Below are 27,936 nucleotides of genomic sequence, written 5' to 3'. Positions count from 1 at the left end.
TAAAAGTCCGAGTCAAGTCACAAGTCTGAAACTTTGAATTTCAAGTCCTTTCGAGTCTTTAAAAAAAAAACAACGAAAAAATAATGTTGCAGTTATATGCTAAATGTAAATATTAGACCATGTAATTTTAAAATCTGTGTTTTTCTCAACACATGACAAAATAGTGAACTTAGAAAATATACACAAATTGTGAAATTGCACCTCTATAAAATGCAGCTCAATTAAACCTAGCTCCAAGAATAATTTTCACCGACAGTTCTGAGATAAGCTGCATGTTATTCTTGGATGCGGTTGTAGGACCAGCTTTAAAATCGCATGACAAAAATATACACATTAAAAAAAACTGTATCACCAACGTAGCCTGGACAACATTTGCTAGTTAGATGAAGTCAGCTATCTCATCTTAGCATATTTATATGCATATTTATAATTATACGCTTCTTGGAGTGAGTGCATACACTCATGAAGTTTAGTAACTTCAGGTCACTGCAACAAGCCCAGGTACAGTTTACTGACGGATGGGTACAGGACCTTGAACTGCACCGTGTAGAACGAAAGACCATCGTACGTATCATAAGTTTACCAGTCTCACAAATCGTCGTCATAAATACACATTCCTTAACCGTTTATTAATAGGACCTTTGAGCTGAATGGTAATTAATTAGTAGTGGAAATAATTTCTGGTAGCATCACAGAAATGTAGCAGTGACAACAATATTGTATGCTGTAATCGTACTGGGCAATTAGTGATACAAAAAACCTGTTTTATCCTGTGAATAAAAGTATATGTTTTTGTCAATGTACCATAATAACAGAAGCGAAACGCAATATTGTGTCAGGACAATTCACTATTTATGCACAATAAATAAAGGAGCATAGCGCGACAATTTCTGTTCAGCGCCAGACTTGCTTGTAACCTATATCAACAATTATGTTAAGAAAAATGACGCATTAACTACAACAGCAGACTGACCTTTGTGTAAATGCTTGGAGCAGACTAACCTGTGAGCTGGAGTGTTCTGGGACGTTATATTTGATCTTTGAATGGCTGCAATCCAGGCCATCCGTAGCGTCTTTGTTACTTCGGAAACATGGCTTGAACAATTTCTCTTCAACGACGTAATCCGATAACAACCGATCTCTTTACCCGTCGGCTTCCCGTGGCTGTCATGCGACCGGCTATTGCAGTTAATCATACAACGGCTTCTTGACATTTTTGTGTTTCTTTTTATCGCTGTATAACTGATTTTAATTGAAAGCCTGCGTGCGCTAGTACCGCTTGCCACGAGTTCCCAGAATCCTTTGCGGTTCTACCCGTGAATGACGTCACATTTTCAATCTCTATATAATATGCATGTTAAATTTTATATTTGGGGTAAAATATCAAGTCTTTTGAAGTAAACCGGTTCAAGTCCAATTCAAGTCCCAAGTCATTGGTGTAAAAGTCCAAGTCAAGTCACAAGTCTTAGAACATTTTTTCAAGTCAAGTCTAAAGTCATAAAATTAATGACTCGAGTCTGACTCGAGTCCAAGTCATGTGACTCGAGTCCACACCTCTGAATATTACATCCACTACCTATAGATAATACCAATTCATATGACAAAATCTGTTTATAGCAGGTTTAGCAGATTTCAGTGTGTATGAAATTCACCCCTAGGGTTACTATATATTCTTAATTTTATCATCTTCAAAACAAAAACATCACAGTGGGCCAGAAGCTAACAGTGCTAGCTGTGTGGAGTTTGCATGTTCTCCCCGTGTCTGCGGGGGTTCTCCCTGGGTACTCCGGCTTCCTCCCGCAGTCCAAACACATGCAGTTAGTGGGGATAGGTTAACTGGTCAATCTAAGGCTATGTCCACACTAATCGTTTTCTCTCCGTTTTGGCCTCCCGTCCACACTGAGACGGCGTTTTCCGCTCTTGAAAACGCATACATTTCAAAACGGAGCTGCCCCATCGCACTGTGGACACTCGAAAATCAGACTTTCTAAAACGATGACGCATTTTAGTCATGTGATGCAGTCATGTGACCAATTAAACAAAGATAGCGGAGTGCATTATAAAGCAGTTGTTTTGATTGCTCTCAATTTTGACAGCCCTAAAAAAGATTAAAGTCAGTGCAAACAGTGTTGAGGAGATACTCGTTATACCACTATCAAGCAATACTTTAATTTTTTTCCTATATCATGTTTTCACCTGGCACAGTACTTTTGAATCTGTCCGTTCAACCAATTCTCCATTAATCAGTACACAGTATATGGATAAAATGTTTAGTCTGCCTCTGTATCAATCTGAGCTGCTGCTGTTGAGCAGAACAAACAAATGGAAGAAACAAGGTTGTTTGAGAGATAGATGTTGCAGTGGTTCATAATTAATTTTTTACATGAATTATCACCATGCATGTAGCATATTGTTTGTTTGAAGTTACCTGTTCTAATATGCTGTGTGTGCTGCTGGCTAGCCAAGGTCAGCCAGGATTCCTCTTTGGAACTTATAGCGAGAGTGTCACAGTGTGACAAAAGCCATTAAGATTTAGGGAGATATGGGAGCGAAAACGCTGAGAAACACACTTTTGAAAAGAGCTTTGAGCCAAATTGACTGCAGCACACGGAGGAGGGGAAAAAAAGACCAGGGAGCTTTGGAAAGCAACAGGAAAATGAGCTCAAAGATGATGAAGCAAAGGATTACATGACTTAGTGCAGCTTTCATCAGTGAGCCTCATCATACCTACAGTCCTTTGAAGATGTAGTAGGTCTAGTTGTAGTTGAAGTGATTAAAATTAGCAATGGGAAAAAGCAGTGAGCTATAATAATGTGCAAAAGTCTTGAGCCACTACTTGTTTTTATATTTTTCTGCCAAGAAGCCAAACTTTCTTTTACTTTTTTTAAAGTGGTTTCCATCAATAGTTCTTCAGGCTTACTGAAGTTTGTTTAAAGTCTTTCTTTGAACACTGGCTTTTTTTCTTTTGCTGATTTTAAGTCCAGTCTTTGTACTACCAAACTGACCACCTTCAGATCCCCCCTGCCACCTGCTCCTGGATTAAAGATTTCTTCACTAACCAGCCTCAATCTGTCCGACTTGCTGATTGAGGCTGGTGCTTGGACAACAACATGAAGCTGAACTTCATTAAAATAAAAGAGCTCATAATGGACTTCAGAAGGCACAGACAGGTCACTCCCCTGCCATTGTAAAAGGATAACGGGTGGAATCTGCCTCCACCTTCAGGTTTCTGGGCACCCACGTCTCCACTGATCACACCTGGACCAACAACACCAACGCCCTGGTAAAGAGGGCCCAGCAGTGACTGCACTTCCTCCATATCCCGAGGAAGAATAACCTGGAGAAGAAGCTGCTGCTGGCCTTCTCACACACCTCAGTGGAGAGCATGCTGTCCTACTGCCTGAGTGTTTGGTACTCAGGGGCCACTACTAAGAACAGGAAGGCTAAGCAGAGGGTAATTAATACCACCCAAAAAGTCAGTGACTTTCCTCTGCCACCCCTGAAGGCCATCACCAGATCCCCCCGTCTCAGGAAAACCAGGGCCATCACAGGTGACCCCTTGCACCCTGCCCACCACCCGTTTGACCTGCAGCCCTCACGTCAATCAGGTCCGACACCTCTAGACTCACAAACAGGTTCCTACCCTGGGACATTCAGACTGTTAGCAAACAACATCCCCCCACACCCCCAAGCCATGGCGTGAGTAACCCTTCATCACTCAGGCCACTCAAAAACGAACTCTGTACTCAGACCAAGTCTTTTCTTTGCACTACTTCCAAGCACTTTGCAACTATTTTGTTTACTAGGTTGTGGCTTTTTCTTATTTTTGTATATATTTCTCTTGATTGTATACATTTCTCCTGTTTGCTATTTAATCCTGCTGTCTTACTATTTATATGTCATTGTACATGTTCAGTGACAATAAAGGGCTATTCTATTCTATTCTACTTCACTCTCTGGAGTGTGTCCTTAAAAATTTAAGGAAATGGAGGACAAAAAAAGTGGCAGGTCTAAATCCAGCAAAGGCTTGACACAGATTTTGAGATATTCATCTGGCTCTTCAGGTAATCCATCTACTGTTCACTGAAGCCTCATCAGAAATAGTCTCAGCTGATAGGTGGCCATCAAGAAGTCTTCTTAAGGAAGGGGAAAAGAGAGATAATGTAAAATCATACCTGTATAGAAAAACACACAGTGGAAAACCATCAGTCATGGATCGGCCTCCCCAGAGCCCGGACCTGAACATTATTGAAGCAGTGTGGGATCATGTTGACAGAGAACAGAACAAAAGGCAGAAACATCCAAAGAAGAGCTTTGAATGTCCTTCAAGAAGCCTGGAGAACTATTCCTGAAGACTACTTAAATATTGACTTTTAAGCTCATTCGAAGCTCATTAGACATTTTCTTGTATATTTGCACATTTTTCGTAAATTGATCCCCATTCTCCTTGCAAAATGTTACAAAATTAAGGTTTTCTCTAGTCTGTTCCACAGCACGGCATTTCAAACAGTACTTGTGGTAGAAGGTTATGTTGTAGGTGGCAGTAGGAGCTATCTGTTGCATAGTGGTCCTAAGTAAGACGTCACTTGTTCTTTGGTTTAGAGATGGACCACAATCTGTGAGTGGTAATGAGTAAATTTCAGGAGCACTGTGGACACGTGCACATGCATTTCCTGTGCATTTTAAATAAGCTGCTCTGAGCTACTCTTTCTACAAGAACCTCCCCTCCCCCAAACAGCTCCTCATCGTTGGTGCTCTGCAAACGAAATCAATTACTGTGTGCTACTACAGAATTACAGACTTACCTTTAGACATCAACACAAACTGGTGCAAGTAGAAACAATTAGCGCGTTTATCTACTTAAAGAAAGACACAGAAAGCAGAAAAACTTAAAACCGATCACTCCTCTGTAGGAGAAGTGATCAGTGATCTATTTACAGTGAGCAACTTGCACAACATGATGTGGCAGCAATGTTGCCTATGTTGAATAAGATAATCAGTTAACTGTTCAACTGTTAATCTGTTAAAAACAAAACAAAACTATGTTTGCAGGTATAGACCCTGTCACCTTAAGAAAGATTGATTTCTCCTTTTGCCAGAAATAAATATTCCAAAGCCCTCGCAATGATTTATATTCGTGGGAATGTTTGAGGAATGTCTTAATTCATTGACTCATTCATGCATCCTTTCAAGGTGATATCTGGAAGGAGGTGTATATAAAATACTGTTTTCAATAAAGCAAACTCAGATTTACAGCCCAGCCGAGCTCAACCCAAACCAGGCCAGCTGCACAAATACACAAAGGAAATGGCATCATTATTATGACTCACAGAGGAGGCTGTTAGGAAAAGTGGGCTCTGGACAACAGGGAAAGAGGGAGATCTAGCAGGGTGTTTGCTTTAAGTGCAATTCTGAGTGATGATGTCACATGATGAAATGACAAAAGAAGAGATCTGGGATTTGCCTGTTGTCTTTTTGGCCATACGAACTGGGGTAACTGCATCAAAGCAACCCACAGACCTTTGTATGATAAAATAAAACCAGATCAAACCACATAAGCAAGTCAGAAAGAAAATAAAGGCCTAAAACATTCAGAAACCTAAACCAACTCGTCTATTCTGAGCACATTTTGAAGCGTTCATCGGCTGGTTTCCTTCAAAGGAAAAACTCGTGCGTTGAGTGCATTTTCCAAGCTGCAGGACAGACTAATCAGATCAATTCTGAGTAATGTGCAGCTGTTTGGAGAGAAACCCACATTTTAACACAGCGTTCGAGATGTCATTGCATGTCAGGAATAAATTACACAAGTCATGGAATTAATTTTGCAAGGGTCTTTTGGGATCCTCCAAGTTGTTATCCTGGTCATGAGCAACATGCTCGCAGCAGCTGCAACCCAATCTTCTTCTTCATCATCATCAGCATGCGTAAAACAATATTTTTGATTTTTCTTCTTCACTGCTTTGCACAGTTTCTCGAGCTGTTGTGTCCTCAGGCTGCTCTGAAATGAAGCCCCGGACACACACTTGCAAACAATACTGCACACACACACACACACGAACACACACAGGCAAGCATCATTCCTAGAGTTTTTTAGGTTGCTGGCTGCTGTAAGGCCTTTTTTTCACTCCATCGTTAATTAGTCATTTAATTAGAGAACTTCAAAGTGAAAATATCCTATGCTGTTGGGTGGGCTGTGTCTCTGTGTGTGCGTGTGTGTGTCAGTGTGAGTGCACTTATTTGCACGCAACAGTCTTTTGGGCCTTATAAGGTAGAAAAATGACTTGTTTGAGTTGCATCACTGTTTCGGACATTAACCCTCCTATTCAGTATAACAAAGACACAAGGAAACAGCTTAGCTGAAACCAAAAATCATCAAAAGTTGAGGTGAAACTCTCACGTGCAGCCAGATGTATCGAATGTGTTTTGATTGGCTTTGGATCTGCTTCCATCGATTTGTAGCGATGCACTCCTGATCTCGTTTCCTCTTCTTCCCGCAGCCCGACGAGCTGGAGGGCGTCCACACGCACACCTTTAAGCTGAAGCCATTCAAGAAGGCCAAGAGTTGTGATATATGCAAGCAGGCCATCACCAAGGAGGGCCTCATCTGCAAAGGTGGGTGTCTAGCATGTTGGCTTTAAAGTGGATCTGAGCAGACGTAAGACAGTAGACCGAGTAAATTATGACCAGGCAGGGGTTGGATTCCCAGAATGGCTGAGGGTGAGATTCATTTATAAATATAAAAACTGACCATTTTATAACAACTGCCTTCCTTAGACTTCACATGAATCTTCCTTAGACTTGCTGCTTCTGCAACCTGGAAGTGGCAGTAAATAGATGTATATCAGTTATGTTATGAGTTATGACCCAATTTTACTTTAAGAAACATTATTATAAACATTGTCAGTCTGTGAAAAAAAAGTGTGGGCAAATAGTTTAACAAACCCCTAGACATCTTTATTACAGAAGTTAGCACCATCGCCTGACTAAAAGAAGGTCCTGGACATGGTCTTGTGCTGCTGAGTTCAATGTGTTGTGCATTCAGAGATACTCTTCTGCATACCTTGGTTGTAAGTGTTATTTAAGTTACCGAGAAGACCAAGGAGCTCATCGTGGACTACAGGAGGAATGCTGACCCACATCCACCCATCCACATTAAGGGGACGGCTGTGGAGCGTGTGAGCAGCTTCAAGTTCCTGGGAGTCCACATCTCCGAGGATCTCACCTGGACGACCAACTGCTCCAAGCTGGTCAAGAAGGCTCACCAGCGCCTCTTCTTCTTGAGGACTCTGAGGAAGAACCACCTGTCCTCAGACATCCTGGTGAACTTCTATCGTTGCACCATCGAGAGCATCCTGACCAACTGTATAACAGTCTGGTACGGGAACTGCTCTGCCTCGGACCGGAAGGCGTTGCAGAGGGTCGTGAAAACTGCCCAGCGCATCGCCAGAGCACCACTTCCTGCCATAAAAGACATCTACAGGAAGCGGTGTCTGAAAAGGGCTGGGAAAATCATCAAAGACCCCAGTCACCCATCACATGGACTCTTCACCCTCCTGCCCTCTGGGAGGCGCCACAGGAGCCTCCGGACTAAGACCACCAGGTACCGGAACAGCTTCTTCCCCACAGCTGTCAGACTCCTGAACTCTGCCTCCTGACATCTGACCCACGTTAAACTCATGGACTGAACATACACACACCCACAATGGACAACTGTACCCTCAAACACAATAATAACATGGACTGAACCACCACTCACAACCACTAGCACTTTATATAGCCTCTGTAGAAACTATCTACACCCTCACTTATCTTAACTGCACTACTGTATAGCTCTGTGTAAATAATCATTCTGTACATTCGATAATCTTTAATCCTACAACTGTTTACAACTTGCATAGTTCCCATTTCTGTATAGCTGTATATCCCAGATTCTGTAAAGTTATTTATTTCATATTCTGTATAGTTTTTCATATTTATATCCTGTTCATATCCTGTACATAGCTTGTACTCACTACAGCCTGTACATACTTATAGTTATAGAATATTCACAACATACTTCATACCGTGTACATTATAACATACCATAATAGACCCATTTCTGTAATATACTCACATATCTATATTATTGCTAATATATATTGTAATATATCTATATCACTAAAGCACTTCTGGATGGATGCAAACTGCATTTCGTTGCCCTGTACCTGTGCATGTGCAATGACAATAAAGTTGAATTCTATTCTATTCTATTCTATTCTATTTGAGTTACTGTTGCCTCCCGGTCAGCTCGAAGCATTTTAGCCATTTTCCTCAGACCTCTAGCATCAAGAAAGCATTTTCTCTCTAAAAACTGCCGCACAGTTCAGTTCAGTGCAGGTCAGCTAAAGCTTGATTCTAGCATAATTTAAGCCATTCAGGTTTACATTAAAGAAAGGTTTAAAACAAAGTTTTATTTGTATTTGAATGTTTTTTCTCCCCAAGTCTATTTTTAATATACACATCCTTTTTGTTTACGCTGTACGCTCTATTTATGTATGCATTGGTCTACTGTTTTAGCTTTGCTTTCTCTCCCTCTTGCCTTTGAGCCCCTGCCTCCCCCTCTTCCTCAATGATCCAGTCACATGTTTTTGAGTCTAATTTTAGAAGTACTAAAGGTTTTATTGTCACTCCAAGAAAAGTCCAAGGGAAATTAACATTAGAAGACTCCCAGGCAGCCTCACATTTCCTCTGTTTCTTTTTCTCTGGTCTCCCTCTATCTGTCTTTGCACTCTTTCCCTTGCTCTCCCCATTTTTGAACTACAGTACAAACAGAGTGTCTTTAGCAGAGGCCAGATGACAAACGGGGAGAAAAGCCCAGCAGTAGGGGAATGGGCTTGTATAGGGCTTTGGCTGAGGATTTGGTGTTAAAATTAGCATGGCTGCTGCTGCTGCTGCATTAGCCTAGATAAGAGGGGGAAAGAGGGGGAAAGGGATGAGTGGTAGGGGAGGGGGCCAGAGCTAGGGTGAAGAGTGAGAAATATGGGTAGCAATGACGCTGGGTGATAGATATGGGTACAGAAAAGAAAAGAAGGCATACGCTTTTATTTATTGTACTTTCTGTCCTGTTAAACTAGAGCTATAGTGTACTATATGTTCACAAGCACCTGGACAATTATAATTATCTAAAACTCCTTGTTGTCCTTTACCAGGAAGGGTTGCTATGCAGCACATTGCTGGTTATTGTAAAGGATTAGATGTGACAATAAGACTATGTGCTGTGCAATCGTCCAGATACATTGCTTTAAAATCAGCTAAAAAAAACTCTCAGGGAGGCCCTTTGAATGTCAAAGAATGAGATAAACAAAAGACATACAAAAAGGTTAATCTTTGCTAAAGTGAAGCCATTTCTCTGTTTTAGAGACTTTGACAGAGCTGTTCATGACTTAATTTCATCTCGCCTCGACTACTGTAATAATCTTTACTCTGGTGTTAGTCTGTCATCAGTTAGCCGTCTACAGCTGGTCCAAAATGCTGCAGCACGGTTACTAACTGGCACACGCAAGCGTGAACACATATCTCCCATACTGGCATCATTGCACTGGGTGCCAGTTAGTTTTAGAATTCATTTTAAGATTTTTTTTTTGTAAGGCATTAAATGGGTTAGCACCCTCATACCTTTCTGATCTTTTAAATTGGTACACTCCTGCAAGATCACTGAGGTCTGCGGATCAATTGCTCCTGGCTGTCCCGAGGTCCAGATTAAAGCACAGAGGAGATCGGGGCTTTGCTGTAACTGCTCCTAAACTGTGGAACAAACTGCCCCTTCACATCAGGACCTGCCCAACATTGGACACTTTTGAAACCCGTCTGAAAACCCAGTTTTATTCCTTGGCTTTTAAATCAGAATGAGTTTGTATTACTTTTAACTATGTTATATCTTACTCAAATCTTCTAATTTTATGATTCTTTTTCTTTTCTTTTATCATGTCTCCCTATGTTTTTATGTCTTTTAGTTATCTTAATTGTACAGCACCTTGGTCAGCATTTGTTGTTTTAAATGTGCTATATAAATAAATTTGACTTTGACTAAAAATGGGGGAGAAAAGTCATATTAAGCAAAGTCATAAAGCAAGCAACCCTGTGTATTTTACCCTACATAGGACTTTGTTTTGTAAAATAAGCATCGTGTTGTAATCAGTAACACTTCAAACTAATGATTGGAATCCTACGCGTATCTTCAAAGTGTTTGGTGAGGTCATAAATCCATAAAGAAGAAGGTTTGTTTCCTCACATACCTATATACCTGTTTTCAAATAGAGGATTCGCCCCCCCCCCTTGTAGTTAAAAAGAATGCAGCTTGAAGGTTTCTGTGCAAAGGCTTAACCTTTCTGACCTGAAACTTCTGACCATCTTTCATAAAGAGTGTTTGCTTCAAACATGCAAAAAGACAAATTTGCATTAATAAATGAATAAAATTTGATTACAGACTGTTACTATTATGTGCTGAGGAGACTTGTACCACCTTGATTCAAGTGTGACCCATTAACAGTCTAGAACATACATTAAAAGTCCAATTTATCACTGTTTAATCAACATTCTGTGTTCATTTCAATCACTTTGGCTTGCATTTGCTATTGATTTTTGCATCAATGTTTCACCTTTTGCCTGAAACATTAAGGTAGTGAAATGCAAACTGATGGATGGATGTTTGCTTCATGTGACCACTTGAGGGCAGCACCACAGCATGTTGGCATCAGGGATGGTGCTGACCTTATTTCAGTTTCAGTGCATTCAGCAGTACAGCGCTGCAATTCTAAACTCTCCACACCATCTAAGCACTTTAATTGTTTTCCAATACTGAGCACACATCTACAGTTGCTGCTTTCAGCTTCATTTTGTGATCTATGTGAAAGGAAACATCCATTAATCTCTTTACGGTTGTTAATGGTTTTTGCTCCTGTGGGTGTAAATTAACAACTGCACATAATGCTGCCTCTTTTATTTCAGCGTGCCGGTTGTCCTGCCACAAGAAATGTGAAGTGAAGGTAAGACACGATCTTCACTGTCTTCTTTTGTTACTGATGAGACTGATGTCTTCATTGTGCATTCTAGTCTTTGTCACACCTTATTACTGTATAGAAGTACACATATTTTTACTTATTGTACAAGCACATACAATGCACCACACATACAGCAGATAAACTGTGACTGTGGTCATTGCATCGGGAATAGCAGGAATTTAAAAGTTGCTTTTCTACACGGTTTTTCCCCCTCCTGAAGCACTATTGCAAATGTTAAGCGAAGCCCATTTATGGGTTTTTTCAGGCTGTTTAAATCAATTTTAGCACTGCATGGAAAAATGCACAGTCCGGCAAAAAAGCTTTAACCTGCCTGCCTCAGACTGCAGTGTGACGTCATCCAGAGCAGCACGCTGGCTAATAAACTTCATGCAAGTGCACATCTCCACTTAGATTTTTTTGTAATTCACACACACATTCACACACTGAATGTGTGTGTGAATGGGTGGATGACTGAATGTAGTGTAAAGCGCTTTGGGGTCCTTAGGGGCTAAGTAAAGCGCTATACAAATACAGGCCATTTACCAGTTACCATTTGTAATGGTGTGGGTTATAGTGCTTATACGGTCATCTACGGAGGACCAAAACTGCTGAAATCATCAGCACAGGTTGAAAATGAATAATTGAATCCATGAAATACAAAATTACGCAAAAGGCAAAATAAATGAGGGAGTAGATAAATGCAAAGACAAGAAGAAATATCAATTTGCCATATTTTGTAAATTAATACTAACATTTTTGTTTAGATTGTTTTGGTGCATCTGATGGTTCAGTTATTTAAGTATTTAAGATTTTGGCTGTTTGATCCAACACAGAGAATAAAAAGACTCATGATTCTGATTACTTTTGAGTAGCATGTGACATGTCCTTACACAAATAACGTTATCAGTTTAAATATAATTTAAAACAATTTTATATACTTAAAAAAATCTTTTGAAAACATCGTCGCCTCATTTGTACTTGGCAGCCCTCTGTTTTTTTGTGTGGTTTCGTTTCGTTTTCCCACAATTATTTTTCACTGTAAATGATCGCCCACTCAGATCAACCCCTAATTTCACTTCAATTACACCTCATCATTCAGAAACTGCTGATACTTACCAGCTATGCATGAAGCATTATTATTAGTATAGTGGCTTTATCTTGTACCATAATCAGCCATAACTATGCAATGCTAACAAAATAACTTTGACCATTTGGGGCATGGAGATCGGACCTCTCGGGGTATCCTGTACGAGGACTTTGGCATCATGGTCTTCAGCTCCTTTGGATTAGCAGTGGGGCCCTACTGGGATTGGATTTTGATAGTGCTATTGAACTGGGATCATAATTTCGGTATATTTGTTGTGTTCCTCGAGCTGTCACTGAGTATATTTTGAAGTGGTGTGAGGCGTATTGTCTTGCTTGGTGGTACATATCATCGTGACATCCACATGAATGCCAAAACCCAAGGTTTCCCAGCAGAACATTGTCCTATAACAAGATGATCAATTTTATTCACTTCACTTGTCAGTGGTTTTTAATATTGTGGTGGATCAGTGACTTCAAATATATGTGCAAAAAAAAAAAAAAAACTACTTGGGGGCAAATACGCCATGTAAGGCTTTATTTCTGCCTCTTGACTGACTGTGGGATCACAGTTCCACTCACCACATTTGATCCCAATCAGCGGTAACAAAAAATAAAGAAAAAAGGGGAGAGCAAATGAAAAGGAAGGAGCGGAGAAATGAGTGAATGAGAAGCAAGGGAAAGGGTGGAGGGAAAGAGTGTAAAAAGGCTGTATACTTAGTGGTTTTAGTTGTGACTGGTGGGGAGAAATGTTGAAATGTCTCCCCTCTCCTTTATTTTCCTCTCCAGTTCATAACTCCTCTCCCCAAAAAACCTCCCCTCAAGCCATTCGTCTACCCAAATATTACTATAGGAACAAAAGTTATGTGTTCCCAAAACATCCACGGAGAAATCTGCCAAATACCTCTAAAACCGGGCAAAGTCATTTGTGGTGGCAATTTGGGGAATAATCAGGATAGCGTCATGAGTCATTCGTTCTGGTGGTGACAGACAGCCGACAGGAAATGTTTTGAGAAGAGAGTAGGTTTGCGTGTCAGAAGGGAAAGGACTGTAGATGGAGGGAAATTGTAAATCTGGATGAAAATTAGAGATGCGTTAATGTGCAAATGCCAATATTGACTTACTTGGGAGCAAACATTTGTGTTGGCTTTATCCAGGGAAATGACCCTTGAACAAAAACAAACAGGACACAAATATGCCAGCGCCGTGCTCGTTGTTTCAGGTTGTAAAAGTGCGGTTACGATTTGTGCAAATACGAATGTGAATTTAGGCAATGCTTTGGGCCGCCTCTTCGCTGACCTTGAGCAGTAAATTTGTCATGAAGCACAATGAGGTTTGTTGCCAGCAGTTTGCAGTTCACCAGACATGAAGATAACTGCAGCGCTGCACTGATTTCATTTTGTGTGTTTATTATTTTAATTCGCCACAACTTCCCCTTTATATGCCAAACACTGCCCAGGGCATTGAATGACAGTTGCTTGAAGGTTTTAAGGGTTTTTCATTTGGGTTTATGAAGCATTTCTGTGTTTTTATAGTATTTTAATGGCACCTATACTGATTTTTATGAGGGTGTGATGATGGTAATTGTTTTAACATATGCTATGAGATAATATTTGCATAATCTATTTTGGTGCCTGCTACATACAGTGGGGCAAAAAAGTATTTAGTCAGCCACTGATTGTGCAAGTTCCCCCACTTAAAATGATGACAGAGGTCAGTAATTTGCACCAGAGGTACACTTCAACTGTGAGAGACAGAATGTGAAAAAAAAAATCCATGAATTCACATGGTAGGATTTGTAAAGAATTTATTCGTAAATCAGGGTGGAAAATAAGTATTTGGTCACCTCAAACAAGGAAAATCTCTGGCTCTCACAGACCTGTAACGTCTTCTGTAAGAAGCTTTTCTGTCCCCCACTCGTTACCTGTATGAATGGCACCTGTTTGAACTCATCATCTGTATAAAAGACACCTGTCCACAGCCTCAAACAGTCAGACTCCAAACTCCGCCATGGCCAAGACCAAAGAGCTTTCGAAGGACACCAGGAAAAGTATTGTAGACCTGCACCAGACTGGGAAGAGTGAATCTACAATAGGCAAGCAGCTTGGTGTGAAAAAATCAACTGTGGGAGCAATCATCAGCAAATGGAAGACATACAAGACCACTGATAATCTCCCTCGATCTGGGGCTCCACGCAAGATCTCATCCCGTGGGGTCAAAATGATCATGAGAACGGTGAGCAAAGATCCCAGAACCACACCGGGGGACCTGGTGAATGACCTGCAGAGAGCTGGGACCAAAGTAACAAAGGTCACCATCAGTAACACACTACAACGGCAGGGAATCAAATCCCGCAGTGCCAGACGTGTTCCGCTGCTGAAGCCAGTGCATGTCCAGGCCCGTCTGAAGTTTGCCAGAGAGCACATGGATGATACAGCAGAGGATTGGGAGAATGTCATGTGGTCAGATGAAACCAAAGTAGAACTTTTTGGTATAAACTCAACTCGTCGTGTTTGGAGGAAGAAGAATACTGAGTTGCATCCCAAGAACACCATACCTACTGTGAAGCATGGGGGTGGAAACATCATGCTATGGGGCTGTTTTTCTGCCAAGGGGACAGGACGACTGATCCGTGTTAAGGACTGAATGAATGGGGCCATGTATCGTGAGATTTTGAGCCAAAACCTCCTTCCATCAGTGAGAACTTTGAAGATGAAACGAGGCTGGGTCTTCCAACATGACAATGATCCAAAACACACCGCCCGGGCAACAAAGGAGTGGCTCCGTAAGAAGCATTTGAAAGTCCTGGAGTGGCCTAGCCAGTCTCCAGACCTCAACCCCATAGAAAATCTGTGGCGGGAGTTGAAAGTCCGTGTTGCTCGGCGACAGCCCCAAAACATCACTGCTCTCGAGAAGATCTGGATGGAGGAATGGGCCAAAATACCAGCTACTGTGTGTGCAAACCTGGTAAAGACCTATAGTAAACGTTTGACCTCTGTTATTGCCAACAAAGGTTATGTTACTAAGTATTGAGTTGTATTTTTGTTATTGACCAAATACTTATTTTCCACCCTGATTTACGAATAAATTCTTTACAAATCCTACCATGTGGATTCATGGATTTTTTTTTTTCACATTCTGTCTCTCACAGTTGAAGTGTACCTCTGGTGCAAATTACTGACCTCTGTCATCATTTTAGGTGGGGGAACTTGCACAATCGGTGGCTGACTAAATACTTTTTTGCCCCACTGTAGGACAAGAAGGACAAAAGTGTGCTGATTATATAATGACTTACAAGTTTACAGTCCTTGTAGCTGACCATTTATAGACAAATGTTTTTTGTTTGTTAAGGCGCTTAACACTGACTAACACTGAAGCATAAAAAGGCTCCTAATCTAAGATATGAACCAGCGCTATGTCAAAAACCTGATATATGGTATGTAAGATATCCTTAAAAAATTTTGAGGACAAGCTGAGGGCCAAAGAAGATGTGTCAGGTTTAAAAATACTATTTACAACAGATTAACAGTATTCAGAAAGCCATGTACTTAAGAAACAAGGAAAAATCCAGCAAAGACCTGATACAGGACCTGAGAGATTCATGTGGACCTTCAGCTGATCATCTACTGTTCAATAAAGCCTCACCAGAAATGGTCTCAGTGGAAGGGTGGCCATCAGGAAGCAATTCTTAAAGGAGGGAAACTGGGAGAAAAGACTGAGCTATGACAGCTACACAAGAACTGTATTGAAAATGAGGGCAAAAGATCTGATGGAGTGATTAATCCAAGTTTTTTTTAATCTGTTCAAATGATTGTGTTTGGAGGAGATCAAGAGAGAAATACAGTGAGTGTCTACAGCCATCTGTAAAACACGGTGGACTCTCTGATACGGTTTGGGCAGCATTTCAGTCAGTGGTGTTGGAGATCTTGTCAAAATTGATGAATTATGAACTCAGAAAAGTACTATCAGATTTTGATCCACCACGCAATACCATCTGGAAAACATCAGATTAGAAACAGGTTTCTTTTTCAGCACAACAACGATCCCAAACACACTGCCAATGCAGTAAAATCATACATGGATAGAAAAACACACAGTGGAAAACCATCAGTCATGGATCGGCCTCCCCAGAGCCCGGACCTCAACATTATTGAAGCAGTGTGGGATCATGTTGACAGAGAACAGAACAAAAGGCAGAAACATCCAAAGAAGAGCTTTGAATGTCCTTCAAGAAGCCTGGAGAACTATTCCTGAAGACGACTTAAAGAAATGATGAGAAAGCTGCCTAAGAGAGTTCAGACTGTGCTGAAGAATAAAGATGGTCACACCAAATATTGACTTTCAAGCTAATTACAATTTTACAAACTCTGTTTTTGCCTTATATACTTTTTATCACAAAATATAAGGAAATACATAGTACTGAAAATGTTTTGTCATTGGGCTCTTCCATAACATCCATAAGCCATTTTGCAAACACCGCTGTAATCTTGTTGTCAGTGAAACAATTAGCCTAATTCTGCGAAATGTTGAAAGTCAGTAACCACATGCAGTTCAGTCATTAACTTTTAAAGCTTATGAAAATGTCAGTATAAACATGCAAAAGACAGACATCCACTAACATGCCTTGATGAAGGCAGCTAATAGTTTCTGGCTCCTTTTCATGTTCTGTTTTTCTTTCAGTTCTTTCTGTTTGACCACAGTCATCTCGCTGCTGTTATTAGAGCTCTGAGGATGCTCCACAGCACACAGAAGACAAACTCTACAGGCTTCTATCTGCCAGTATTGCACCTATGTTGATGAGGAGACTTGTTTGCACAGTGGCTGGCGTTTTGCCTAAAGTCTGTCAGGAAACCTAGGCTGAGTGTTGGAAACAGAGGCTCTCTGTTAGACAGAAGACTCCTGTGTTGATTCCTCATACCACTCTCTCTCTTTCAACCTGAGCTTCAGATAAACAATGTTTAAGAATTTTAAATAGATATCAATTTGGATTAGTGTTTGTGACCACCTGATAAATGAGAGTATTATTATTATTATTATTATTATTATTAATAATAATAATAATAATAATAATAATAATAATAATAATAATAATAGTATAGCACTTTGAAAAACAGTTACAAAGTTCTGCACTGTTTATCTTTATTGTCACTGAAAACAAATTAGTGCATCCAAACACTTGAAAACAACAAACTTACTTTCCATGGCTCTATCACTTGTTGTTTGGCACGTTTTGCCGTTCTTGTGTGCTTTGCCACTTTCTGCTCTTGGGACTGTACATATCCCACTATTGTCACCACTTATTCAGAAGTTTTTAAAAAAGCCATTGCGAGGTCATAATTTGTGAAGTTGGAAAAAATGTGTTAAGCAAAATGTAAAAGAGTAATAATAAGAATAAATATAAATACAGTGGAACCCCGACTTACGAATACCCCATTTAACGAAAAATTCAAGTTACGAAGGCACTTAACGGCAATATTTCTGCCCGTGTTACGGCAAAATGCCCGTGAAATGAAATCCGCTGGCTCTGATTGGCTGAGCCCAGAATGCCTACAATGCCCACAATGCCTTCTGAATCATGTGACAACCCCCTTGGCTTTCGTACTTGCGCTTCGCTGTTCCACTTGAACGACGTATTGTTGTTGCAGTTAGCAATTAGCCTGTAGCCTATCGTTCACTCAAATGGCGTGATGGGTGCTTACGAAAGACCCTCGGGAACGAATTAATTTCGTAAGTCGGGGTTCCACTGTAAATACATCTCATTAGTTTTAGACAAATAGGTGGTTGACACTTGATTAGCCATTGCTGTGGACCTTTCTTTGGAGTGGGGCATAATATCAGTACAGCAATATATCCTATATCACTTCCTTACATTAGTGATAAAGTTCCACCAAATTTCATTTTTTAAGACATACATGCAATACTTTACTAGTAATGTAAATTATTTTGTATAGAAGTAACACCTGACGTGCTTAATCACTTTTAGGAGTATTTTTTTTTTTGTCATTACCTGTACACATGTAAGGTTATATCCCATGATCACCACAATACTATCAATGTATTATGAAGATATCATCCTTTAAGTAACTCTGTGATTCCTGCCCCTACTTGCCGAAATAGACACGAAATTTCCAACACCTTTATTTTTTTTAATCTTTATCAAACTAGAAGTCAAAGTATGTCATTAATGTTAAAATATTGTCTATCTCATGCTAGTATCGGTATTTTAATCTATTTGTTTATTCTGGGTTTTAAGATTCACTGCGCAAAAGAAATTGAGATTCATCCGACCGGGCCAAACCTCTGTTGTGTGTCTTTGGTGAACTGTAGCCTCAGTTTCCTGTTCTTAGTTGGAAGGAGCAGCACATGATGTGACGTTCTGCTGAATATGCTTCTAGAGTCAATGTGTTGTGCATTCAGAGATGCTCTTCTGTATTCCTCAATTATGACGAGTGGCCATTTAAAAGTACTGTTGCCTCACTGTCAGTTCAAAGGAGTCTGGCTCTGATCTGTGGCATCAACAAGGCAATTTTGCAAAGAGAACTCACCTGATATTTTCTCTTTTTCAGATCGTTCTCTGTAAAACGTAGAGATGCTTGTGTGGGAAAATCAGTAGATCAGGAGAGTCCACAAATACTCAGTCCAGACCATCTGGCACTAACAACCATGTTACGTTCAAAGTCACCTTTCCTCCTTCTGATTCACAAGGTTCACCGGGTGGTCCTGACTGTGTCTACATGCCTACACATATGTTGCAGCCATGTGATGTGCTGATTAGATATTTGAATTACCGACCAGTTGAACAGGTGTACCTAATAAATTGTCTACTGTGTGGACTTAAACTATATTTATGGAAGTAGTATGTACCTATGTTTCAAGGACTGCATTTACAACGTTTTTAGAGTACTTTTTCAGTTGGCTTCATTCTTTTAGGATGTAAATCACTGCCTCTCAGTTCAGTCTGGCATCAGTGCAACAGAATTATGCAAACAGATCCACCCAGTAGTATATCATCTCTCCGCTTGAGTACATGCGTGTTTGTCTTGTTTTGATGACTGGACAGCACAGCATCTGTAAGCTCTCTGTTCTCGCTCACCCTTCATGGAAACAAGCCCTCATTATTCCTCATGATTTATCCCTGCCATGTCTTGGAGGAGCTTCCTGGAATGCTCTTGCAGTGGTTTGTGCTGTTCGATGGGCTGGCGGGTTGGAAGACACAGGGCGAGGTTTGGCAAGGAAAGGTAGTGGCAGAGAGGAATGATGGGAAGGGGTTGGACGAGGAAAGTACAAGAAGTTTGAATATTTCTCATATAAACAACAATGTTGGAGAATGCTTTATAAAATTGTGTTTACCCGTTTGTGTCTTTTTTCTGTACTAAATTCATGTGGTCCTGTCTGACATATTTACTGCTGCAATTCTACCTAAGCTGCAAGACGAATTTGGTTGAAAAACCTTGAAGTACTAGGAAATCTCTGGTTTGTCAAGCAGTAAAACATTCAAAATATGCACAGAAAGATAATCTCTTGTCACGGTCCGGGGCAGCGGCCGTGTGGAGAGCGGAAGGAGGACTCAAAACGCAGCACTTATTCAGGTGTGAGGGTGATTTATTGATAATATCCAATATAAAGTGGGGATGGTAAAACAGAACTAAGGATGAACTAACTGGGAGAAACTACACAAAGAAATAGCAAACCTGAGCATGAAGGGAGAACAGCAGGGAGAGCACGCAGGGGATTACACCAGGTATGAACACAGACGACGCGACGAGGAGCAGAGGAAAACACACACTAAAGTACACAAAGAGACACTGGGAAATCACACACAGGTGGGAGACACAGCTGGACCTGATTAACCTGACGAGACAGGGGAACACTAACACCAGGGACCAATAGAGGGAGCACAAACCCAAAACCTAGTATCTAAAATCCCAAAACACAAACCTTCCCAAAACAGCCCAAGAATAATAAAGAGAATAATAACAATAAGGAACACAAACACAAAGTCACTGAGTCATGGCCGCAGGACCATGACAGTACCCCCCCCCCCCCCCCCCCCCCCCTCAAGGGCTGGCCCCCGACAGCCACAGAAACACACCACCAGATCCGGGCGGGCGGCAGGGGGCCCAGGACGGAGGGACCGGGCCAAGACCAAAGACGGAGGCCCCAGAGTCCCAAACAAATGTTCACAAAAAAAAACTCACAGGGGAGCAGAGTCCAAAACACAGTTCAGGTGGCCGGCCACGAAGAAGGCCGTGGCGGCGCGTAAAGAGTTCGGGAGGCCGTCCACGAAGAAGGCCGTGACGGCGCGCAAAAAGTTCAGGGGGCCGACCGTGCGGAAGGCAACGGCGGCCACTCAGGCGAAGAGGGTCCGGGGGCCGGCCGTGCGGAAGGCAACGGCGGCCGCTCAGGCGAAGAGGGTCCGGGGGTCGGCCGTGCGGAAGGCAACGGCGGCCGTTCAGGCGATGGCGGTCCGGGGGCCGGCCGTGCGGAAGGCAACGGCGGCCAGTCAGGCGACGGCGCCCGGCCAGTAGCCTAGCCAGCGGTCTAGAAAACGGCCGTTTAGCTCCAGACCCAAACGAGGCTGGGCCAGGCGAGGCTGAAGGCACGGAAGCCGGGGCCGCAGCGGGCGAAGATGCTGAAGACGCTGCTGCAGGCGATGATGCGGATGCTGAAGACGCTGCTGCAGGCGATGGTGCGGATGCTGAAGACGCTGCTGCAGGCGATGGTGCGGATGCTGAAGACGCTTCTGCAGGCGATGGTGCAGACACAGAGGCTGGACCAGACGAGGATGCAGACACGGAGGCTGGACCAGACGAGGATGCAGACACGGAGGCTGGACCAGACGAGGCTGATGAGGATGCTGAAGCTGGACCAGGCGATGCTGATGAGGATGCTGAAGCGGAGGCTGGACCAGGCGATGCTGATGAGGATGCTGAAGCGGAGGCTGGACCAGGCGCAGTGGGTGAAGATGAGGATGCTGTGGCCGAGGATGCGGGCACGAAGTCTGGACCAGACGAGGATGCAGACACGAAGGCTGGACCAGGCGATGCTGAAGCAGAAGCCGAAGCCGGACCAGGCGTGGATGAAGCTGGAGATGAAACCGGGCCAGGCGTGGATGAAGCCGGACCAGGCGTGGATGAAGCTGGAGATGAAACCGGGCCAGGCGTGGATGAAACCGGGCCAGGCGTGGATGAAACCGGACCAGGCGATGAAGAAGCTGTAGCTGAAGCCGGACCAGGCGATGAAGAAGCCGTAGCTGAAGCCGGGCCGGGCGAGGACGAAGCTGTAGCTGAAGCTGGGCCAGGTGAGGACGAAGCTGGACCAGAACCAGGCGAGGCTGAAGCTTCAGGCTGAGGCGTGGCAGTAGCAGGTGGTAGCGCTGCAGGTGATGATACTGCAGGAGGCGGCGCTGCAGCCACAGGTGGAGAAGCAGCCACAGGTGGAGAAGCAGCCACAGGTGGCCGGACGGGATCCTCGGGCCCCCCAGCCGACGTGGCAGTCAGTGTGGCATGAGGCTGGACGGGCTCCTCGGGCCCCCCAGCTAGCGAAGCAGGAGGCTGGACGGGCTCCTCGGGCCCCCCAGCAGGCGAAGCAGGAGGCTGGACAGGCTCCTCGGGCCCCCCAGCAGGCGAAGCAGGAGGCTGGACGGGCTCCTCGGGCCCCCCAGTAGGCGAAACAGGAGGCTGGACGGGCTCCTCGGGCCCCCCGGCACACATGAAACAAAACCAGTAGGCACGTGGGCCTCTGGCACACATGAAACAAAACCAGTAGGCACGTGGGCCTCTGGCACATATGAAACAAAACCAGTAGGCACGTGGGCCTCCGGCACACATAAGGAGGGCTGCAGCTGCGCAGAGCACTGACCCTGCTCAGGCAGTGACAGCCCGGTGCAGTTCACAGCTGGCATCTTGGCCTCCAGGGGTCCAGAGTAAGCTGAGGGCAGAAACCCAGCCTCTGGGGAAGCCCCGGAGTGAGCAATAGTCTCTAATGTAGCCAGCTTTTGAGGAACAGATCCGTAGTGAAACAGTTTGTCTCCCTGCTCAGAAACAGCGGTGGAAAAACAGTGTGAAAATTGTGGCTTAAGGGAGGCTAATGGTTGAGCTACAGACTGGGAAGCTTGTGGCTGGACACAGAACTGAGCCGGAGAATGGCAATAAAGTCCTGGCTCAGAAGGAGCGGCAGAGACACAGTCTGTCAGTTTTGCAGCGGGTTTGTACACGCCCACTTGGGAAGGATCCGTTACCACGAAGGTAGGTAAGCGATCCATACAGTCTCCCATCCCGCTCTGAATAGCCCCAGAAAACAAAGTCCCGGAAACTGGGGAAAGCAATGCATCCCGCTGACTCACCGCATCGGGCTGCTCAAAAGTGAATGCAGACGGGGGGTGTAGTCCAAGGTCCAAAAGGAGAAACTCCCGCTCCCACGGACATAGCGAGCCTAGAAGCCATGGGAGACCGGTCACCAGATGCTGTAGCCGCCTGTCTATAGCGCGCTGGGACTCCCCGCCCGGGTTTTCCAGCCACAGGTCAATAAGCTCCTGTGTGGCATCGATTAGATTCTCCCGTAGCTCCTTGGACGGGTTAAGCGCTGCTGGGTCCATGTTGTAGTCGCGTCGTACTGTCACGGTCCGGGGAAGCGGCCGTGTGGAGAGCGGAAGGAGGACTCAAAACGCAGCACTTATTCAGGTGTGAGGGTGATTTATTGATAATATCCAATATAAAGTGGGGATGGTAAAACAGAACTAAGGATGAACTAACTGGGAGAAACTACACAAAGAAATAGCAAACCTGAGCATGAAGGGAGAACAGCAGGGAGAGCACGCAGGGGATTACACCAGGTATGAACACAGACGACGCGACGAGGAGCAGAGGAAAACACACACTAAAGTACACAAAGAGACACTGGGAAATCACACACAGGTGGGAGACACAGCTGGACCTGATTAACCTGACGAGACAGGGGAACACTAACACCAGGGACCAATAGAGGGAGCACAAACCCAAAACCCAGTATCTAAAATCCCAAAACACAAACCTTCCCAAAACAGCCCAAGAATAATAAAGAGAATAATAACAATAAGGAACACAAACACAAAGTCACTGAGTCATGGCCACAGGACCATGACATCTCTATAAACAGATATCTGCATGTGAACATGCACATTCTGTAAGCTAGGAACAAACTTTTTGGTATCGGAACCTTTATGGTCTGCTTATAATCTGAGTTGATTGGCCAATCTTTGACATCAGTCAGTGTGAAGTAAAAAGGAGTATTGTGTTTGCTGAAATGCCAAAAGGTAGCTGACTAGCTTTTGATTAGCATCGTCTATTAGCGTTATTTAATTTAGCTGCCTTTCTAAATAGTGACCAGAAAATGGGATTTGAATTCTTGGCCCAGATAGCTGCAAAGTCCACCAAAACTGCTGAAAAATAATAGTCTGAATCATTTGACTAGCTGATGGATTTCTAAATTGGCAGAAAGGGAATTCCATTGTGTTACGGTTGCTAAGCATACAGGCACAGTATAGCTATAGAGTCAACTCCAAACTGTGGCTGTCATGTTTCTGACTTCCCCAATGTCATAAAAGTCTTGAAATAGTGCCATTAGTCCTTGTGGTTTTAAGGTAAACTCTATTTCAAAAAGACTTTTCAATTGGAGCTGCACAGTAGTTTGATGGCTAGCACTGTTCTGTTCCACCAGCCAACTGGGGCCGATCTGGTGTGGAGTAGGAAGACATGGTGATTCTAACTTGACTGTAGGTTTGAATGTAGACTGTGAACGGACAGTGTTTCTTTTTGACTCACCTTCTATCACTCACTATTTTGTATTACACAAACTATTGTATTTAATTGTTAGCAACTATCAAACTCCCTGAGCCTGGTTCTGCTGGAAGTTTCTTCTTGTTAAATGGGAGATTTTCCTTCCCACTGTTGCCAAGTGCTTGTTCATAGGGTGTTTTCTGACTGTATATTATTGTTGGGTTTTTACCTTACAATATAAAGCACATTGAGGTGATTCTTGTGAATTGTTGCTATATGAATAAAACGGAATTGAAGTGCCTTAAATTGACAGAATATGGGCAAGACTACAGATGTCATATATGTAAATGAGACTTAAAAAAAAGAACAAAAGCCCACCTAAAGTTGTTTTGGGGGATATTCTTTGTTAGCAAACATTAAATCAAAAATATTATCTCAATATTATAGAGATACTATTCTGAGGACAGTTTTCTGCTGCTAATGCAGTTGCTCTACATGTATCTTGATACATGCTCAATCATCCAGGTAAAGATCCAAAAAGATGATTCTGTTTATCTGGATGTAGCGTTTTATCCCACTGAAAATGCTACGCTACTTTTTGGGATACTCTGCAGGTAGAGACAATCTCTAACCGCCACCATCCAGACTGTCCATGCCAGGCAATACCAAGTTTTTGTTGTTCACTTATCGCTGCTATCAGCTGAAGCTGAACAATGTGCTCTAGCAATCAGGCTTTTCCACTTCCTGTAGTTGTAGATGTTCACAGATTCTGGAGCTGCAGCAAGGGTAAAACAGAATGTCAAGGAAGTGAGTCATGATTGCATTCAAAGAATAAAATAATGAGGCCATTTTAAAACCAAACAAGCATATTCTGGTTCATGTATTCATCTTTTGTCACTAGTTTCTCAGCCACATATGCCCTATTTATAATTTTTCATTTATTCTGTCTCAAATAGGGTGAGAAGAAGAAACTTGGCTTTTGGTTAACAGGCCCAAGTTTTGAAAGTGCAGCCTTGTCTTAAAGCTGCTCAGGTTTGGCAGAAGATCTGGCAATCCAGTCGCTATTTTTAGGAACTCTAATCTCTCCTTTGTCATGTGAAAGAAAATCTTGGGGATATTACTGCTGTGAGGAGACTTCGACAGTCCCATTTCATCTCTTCTGGCAAGAAATCCATGTCAGTCAGCCTGAGCTTACATAACATAGGCAGCATTTCAGAGCAAAACTTTAAACTGATATCAGAAAGCTCTTGGGAACTTTATCCACAACAGAAAGATACTTTTAAAAAACAATGTCCTTTAAGCACAGTTTGCAAGAGTCTATGGATGTGCATTCCTACCTCAGTTAAGCCTAACAAAAGCTAAGCTGGGTCTCCTCCAGTGAAGAGTTTTGAGGTCAAGGGTTTTTGAGGTCTGAGCTTATAATCCTGGCATCCAAACATTTTAATCCACATCCAAACATGTGTGGATGTGTGAAAACTGGGAGAGTCCTGTAATTAGACCTCTGGCAAATGACATGGTCTATAAAATGCAACACAGAAGCTCTTTAATGTCATAAGATGAATGGTTAGAACCCCGTTTTATCACCTCCTGTAAAACTTGGCGCTATTTATGTAACTTAGAAAGTGTGTGTTTGTCTGTAGTGCAGAAATTCAGATCGACTCATGGAAACACTCTTGCTTCTCTGTAAACTTTGGCTACATTTGCAGAGAACCACTAAAACCAAACCATTTCAGTTTAACTACATTTGCATTAGCTAATACCTACCGTGTAACCTTTGTAGCTGCACTGACTAACAGCTAGACAGTAGCCAGGCATAAAAGAGCCACAGGGTTAGCATTCTTGCTAATTTAAATATTTATTTTATCCACAAACATGGAAACATTTCCTCCAAATTAAGCCCCATTATGCTTGCACATGCAACCTGTGACACAACACAGAACCATAAAATGTAATACTTACACTTGAAGGGTCAATAACTCGCTGTGGTCTTTTTCTAAATAAATGCTAAGAAATATGCACCAACGGAAAAACAGGAGAAGAGGTAGTGGGGGGATAGGAAACAAATACAAACAGGTTTTCTACAGGAAGTTTCACCTTTTCCTATTGTTTCAGCTTACTTCCTTTGTTTCTGTATTAATTGTTTGCAAAAATAATTATAGAGAGGGAACTTCTCATTCAGTTTTTATATGGCCCAGCTGTGCTCCACACACAAGACTACAATAACTGTGAAGCGTACAACCAAACAAAATCACACCACGTTTGTTTCATGTTTGTTAAAACTTTAAAATGCTTCAAAATTATGTCTCTGAAAGTCACAAATGATCAGCTACATGCTAAGTGGTGTGGCCTTACTCCTGAGAAGTATTCCTGAAAGCCACTGCTTACAAACGCTAGTTTTCCTGGGCTTGTCAGAAGCATGTTTTTGCAATTCTTCTTATTATGTGGAGTATTTTATGTCTTTGTTTCATAGAAATACATAACTAATGAAAGAACACTATAAAAAAGATCTTGGCTCAGATTCATAAAGAAGATAGGATGTCACCATATTTGATCTAAACCTAATACAGAGTGATGTAACAGTTTGGCCACAAGTTCAGTCCATTTCAGTTGCCACTGCAGACCAAATCTGTTAGTTTACTAGCACTGGCGAACAGCAGCTAACAGAAGTTATCAGTAAGCTAAGCTCACCTAAGCAATGCTGCCATGAATCAGAAGTGAGCTTCTCTGACTCACTGACCAGGGTCAGACTGCTTTCACAAGGTTTTACAGCCTCTTGCAGAGCAAATAAAAGGTGGACACTTCTCATCCAGCATTGACAGCTGAGGTAAACAGCAGATTGACAACTTTCCACAAAAAGGCGAATCCAAATCAGATTCAAGCAGTAGTAGAAACATGCTGGTCGGTGTTATGGGGTACAGTCTAAATTTAATATTTTTGATCTCTCTTGGCTGAGTAAAGCATGTTTGTCCTATAGCATCCACTGCAGGTAGGATTAAGCGCCTGAACTGGGAGGGGTGAGGAGACAGAACTCAATTGTAATCTACTGAACTCAAACAGTGACCATGGATAAGCAGAAGAAAATGGATGGATAGATGGATGCTGAAAGCTATGAATTCTGTCTCTTTTAACAGATTCCAAACAAGCTTTATTTTGATCTTAACTACATGGCTATATGTAGACGTTCCATTACTTCATCTTGCAAAACTGCAATGCCACTGTGTAGACAAAAGCTTTCCAAAGAAAGACATTTCAAAAGTATTCAAAAGCAACTTTGTCGTTCTTCGCACTAAAACAACCTGTCTCCAAGAACGCATTTTTCCTTGACGCAAACACTCATGCACTGATGTGCAAGGTGAAAAAGGATATATCAGCTATTGCACTAACGCTGGTAATAAGTGACCTCAAATTCACTTTTTCAAATTTAGCACAGAACAGCCTTTCATGGCTCCTTTTAGTGGTGTTGTTGTACAGGCTTTTTCCTTCTAAGGTTCTCCTCTTTTTTATCTGCTTTATCTCCCAAAAGGGAGAAAGTGGAGCAAGACCAAAAACACAGTAAGACGTGCACAGAAGCAGGGATGAGGAGCGTACAAGAATGTTGGTATGGAAAAGAGAGCATCAAGCCAAGCATGAAAGTGAGAGAGAGACAGAGGGGTAGCAGAGGTGAGGCAGAGAGAAAGTGATGAGACACACACATGCACAAAGTTGCCAGAGCCAAGCCTCCTCATTCCTCAGCAGCCCTCACAGAAGCTACTCTGTTTCCCTGGTGCAAACGCGTCACATCAAAGAGCCATCACAGCACGTCTCCATAGCAACACCCTTCAGCAGTATAGATGCAGCGCAGTAGTTGGGAGATAGCGTTGGCAGACAAATGGTACGGATGGTCTAATAACCGGGCGCTAGCAGATGACTGATGGCCCTATTTACCATTCCTTCTCTGAAGGTCAAGAGCTAAGTTCATCCCATGAGCTTGAAACCCCGAAGGAGTCAGCCAAATATTTTTCTACAAGTATTTTAGAACAGAAGGATCTTGAGATGGCCTGTTTGTTGACCTTATGTTT

The 27,936-nt window shown here is 42.6% G+C and overlaps 1 protein-coding gene across 4 annotated transcripts in view; it reads left to right on the top strand.

Moving 5' to 3' along the window:
* Positions 1 to 27,936, top strand: part of LOC147301852 (tensin-1-like) — a 129,623-nt gene that overhangs the window by 23,043 nt on the left and 78,644 nt on the right. For all 4 annotated transcript variants that reach the window (XM_086284353.1, XM_086284357.1, XM_086284356.1 and 1 more), the window contains exons 2-3: positions 6,498 to 6,612; positions 10,987 to 11,024. In XM_086284353.1, coding sequence (XP_086140479.1) covers positions 6,498 to 6,612; positions 10,987 to 11,024 — 153 coding nt within the window. The remainder of the gene's footprint in view (positions 1 to 6,497; positions 6,613 to 10,986; positions 11,025 to 27,936) is intronic.

This window comes from Aulonocara sp. 'chitande type north' Nkhata Bay, linkage group LG23 (assembly GCF_057382095.1).
Source record: "Aulonocara sp. 'chitande type north' Nkhata Bay isolate Kocher_YH1m ecotype deep benthic linkage group LG23, A_spYH_male_GT1.1, whole genome shotgun sequence".
Taxonomy (NCBI): Eukaryota; Metazoa; Chordata; class Actinopteri; order Cichliformes; family Cichlidae; genus Aulonocara; species Aulonocara sp. 'chitande type north' Nkhata Bay.
This window is presented reverse-complemented; position numbering and strand designations above follow the sequence as displayed.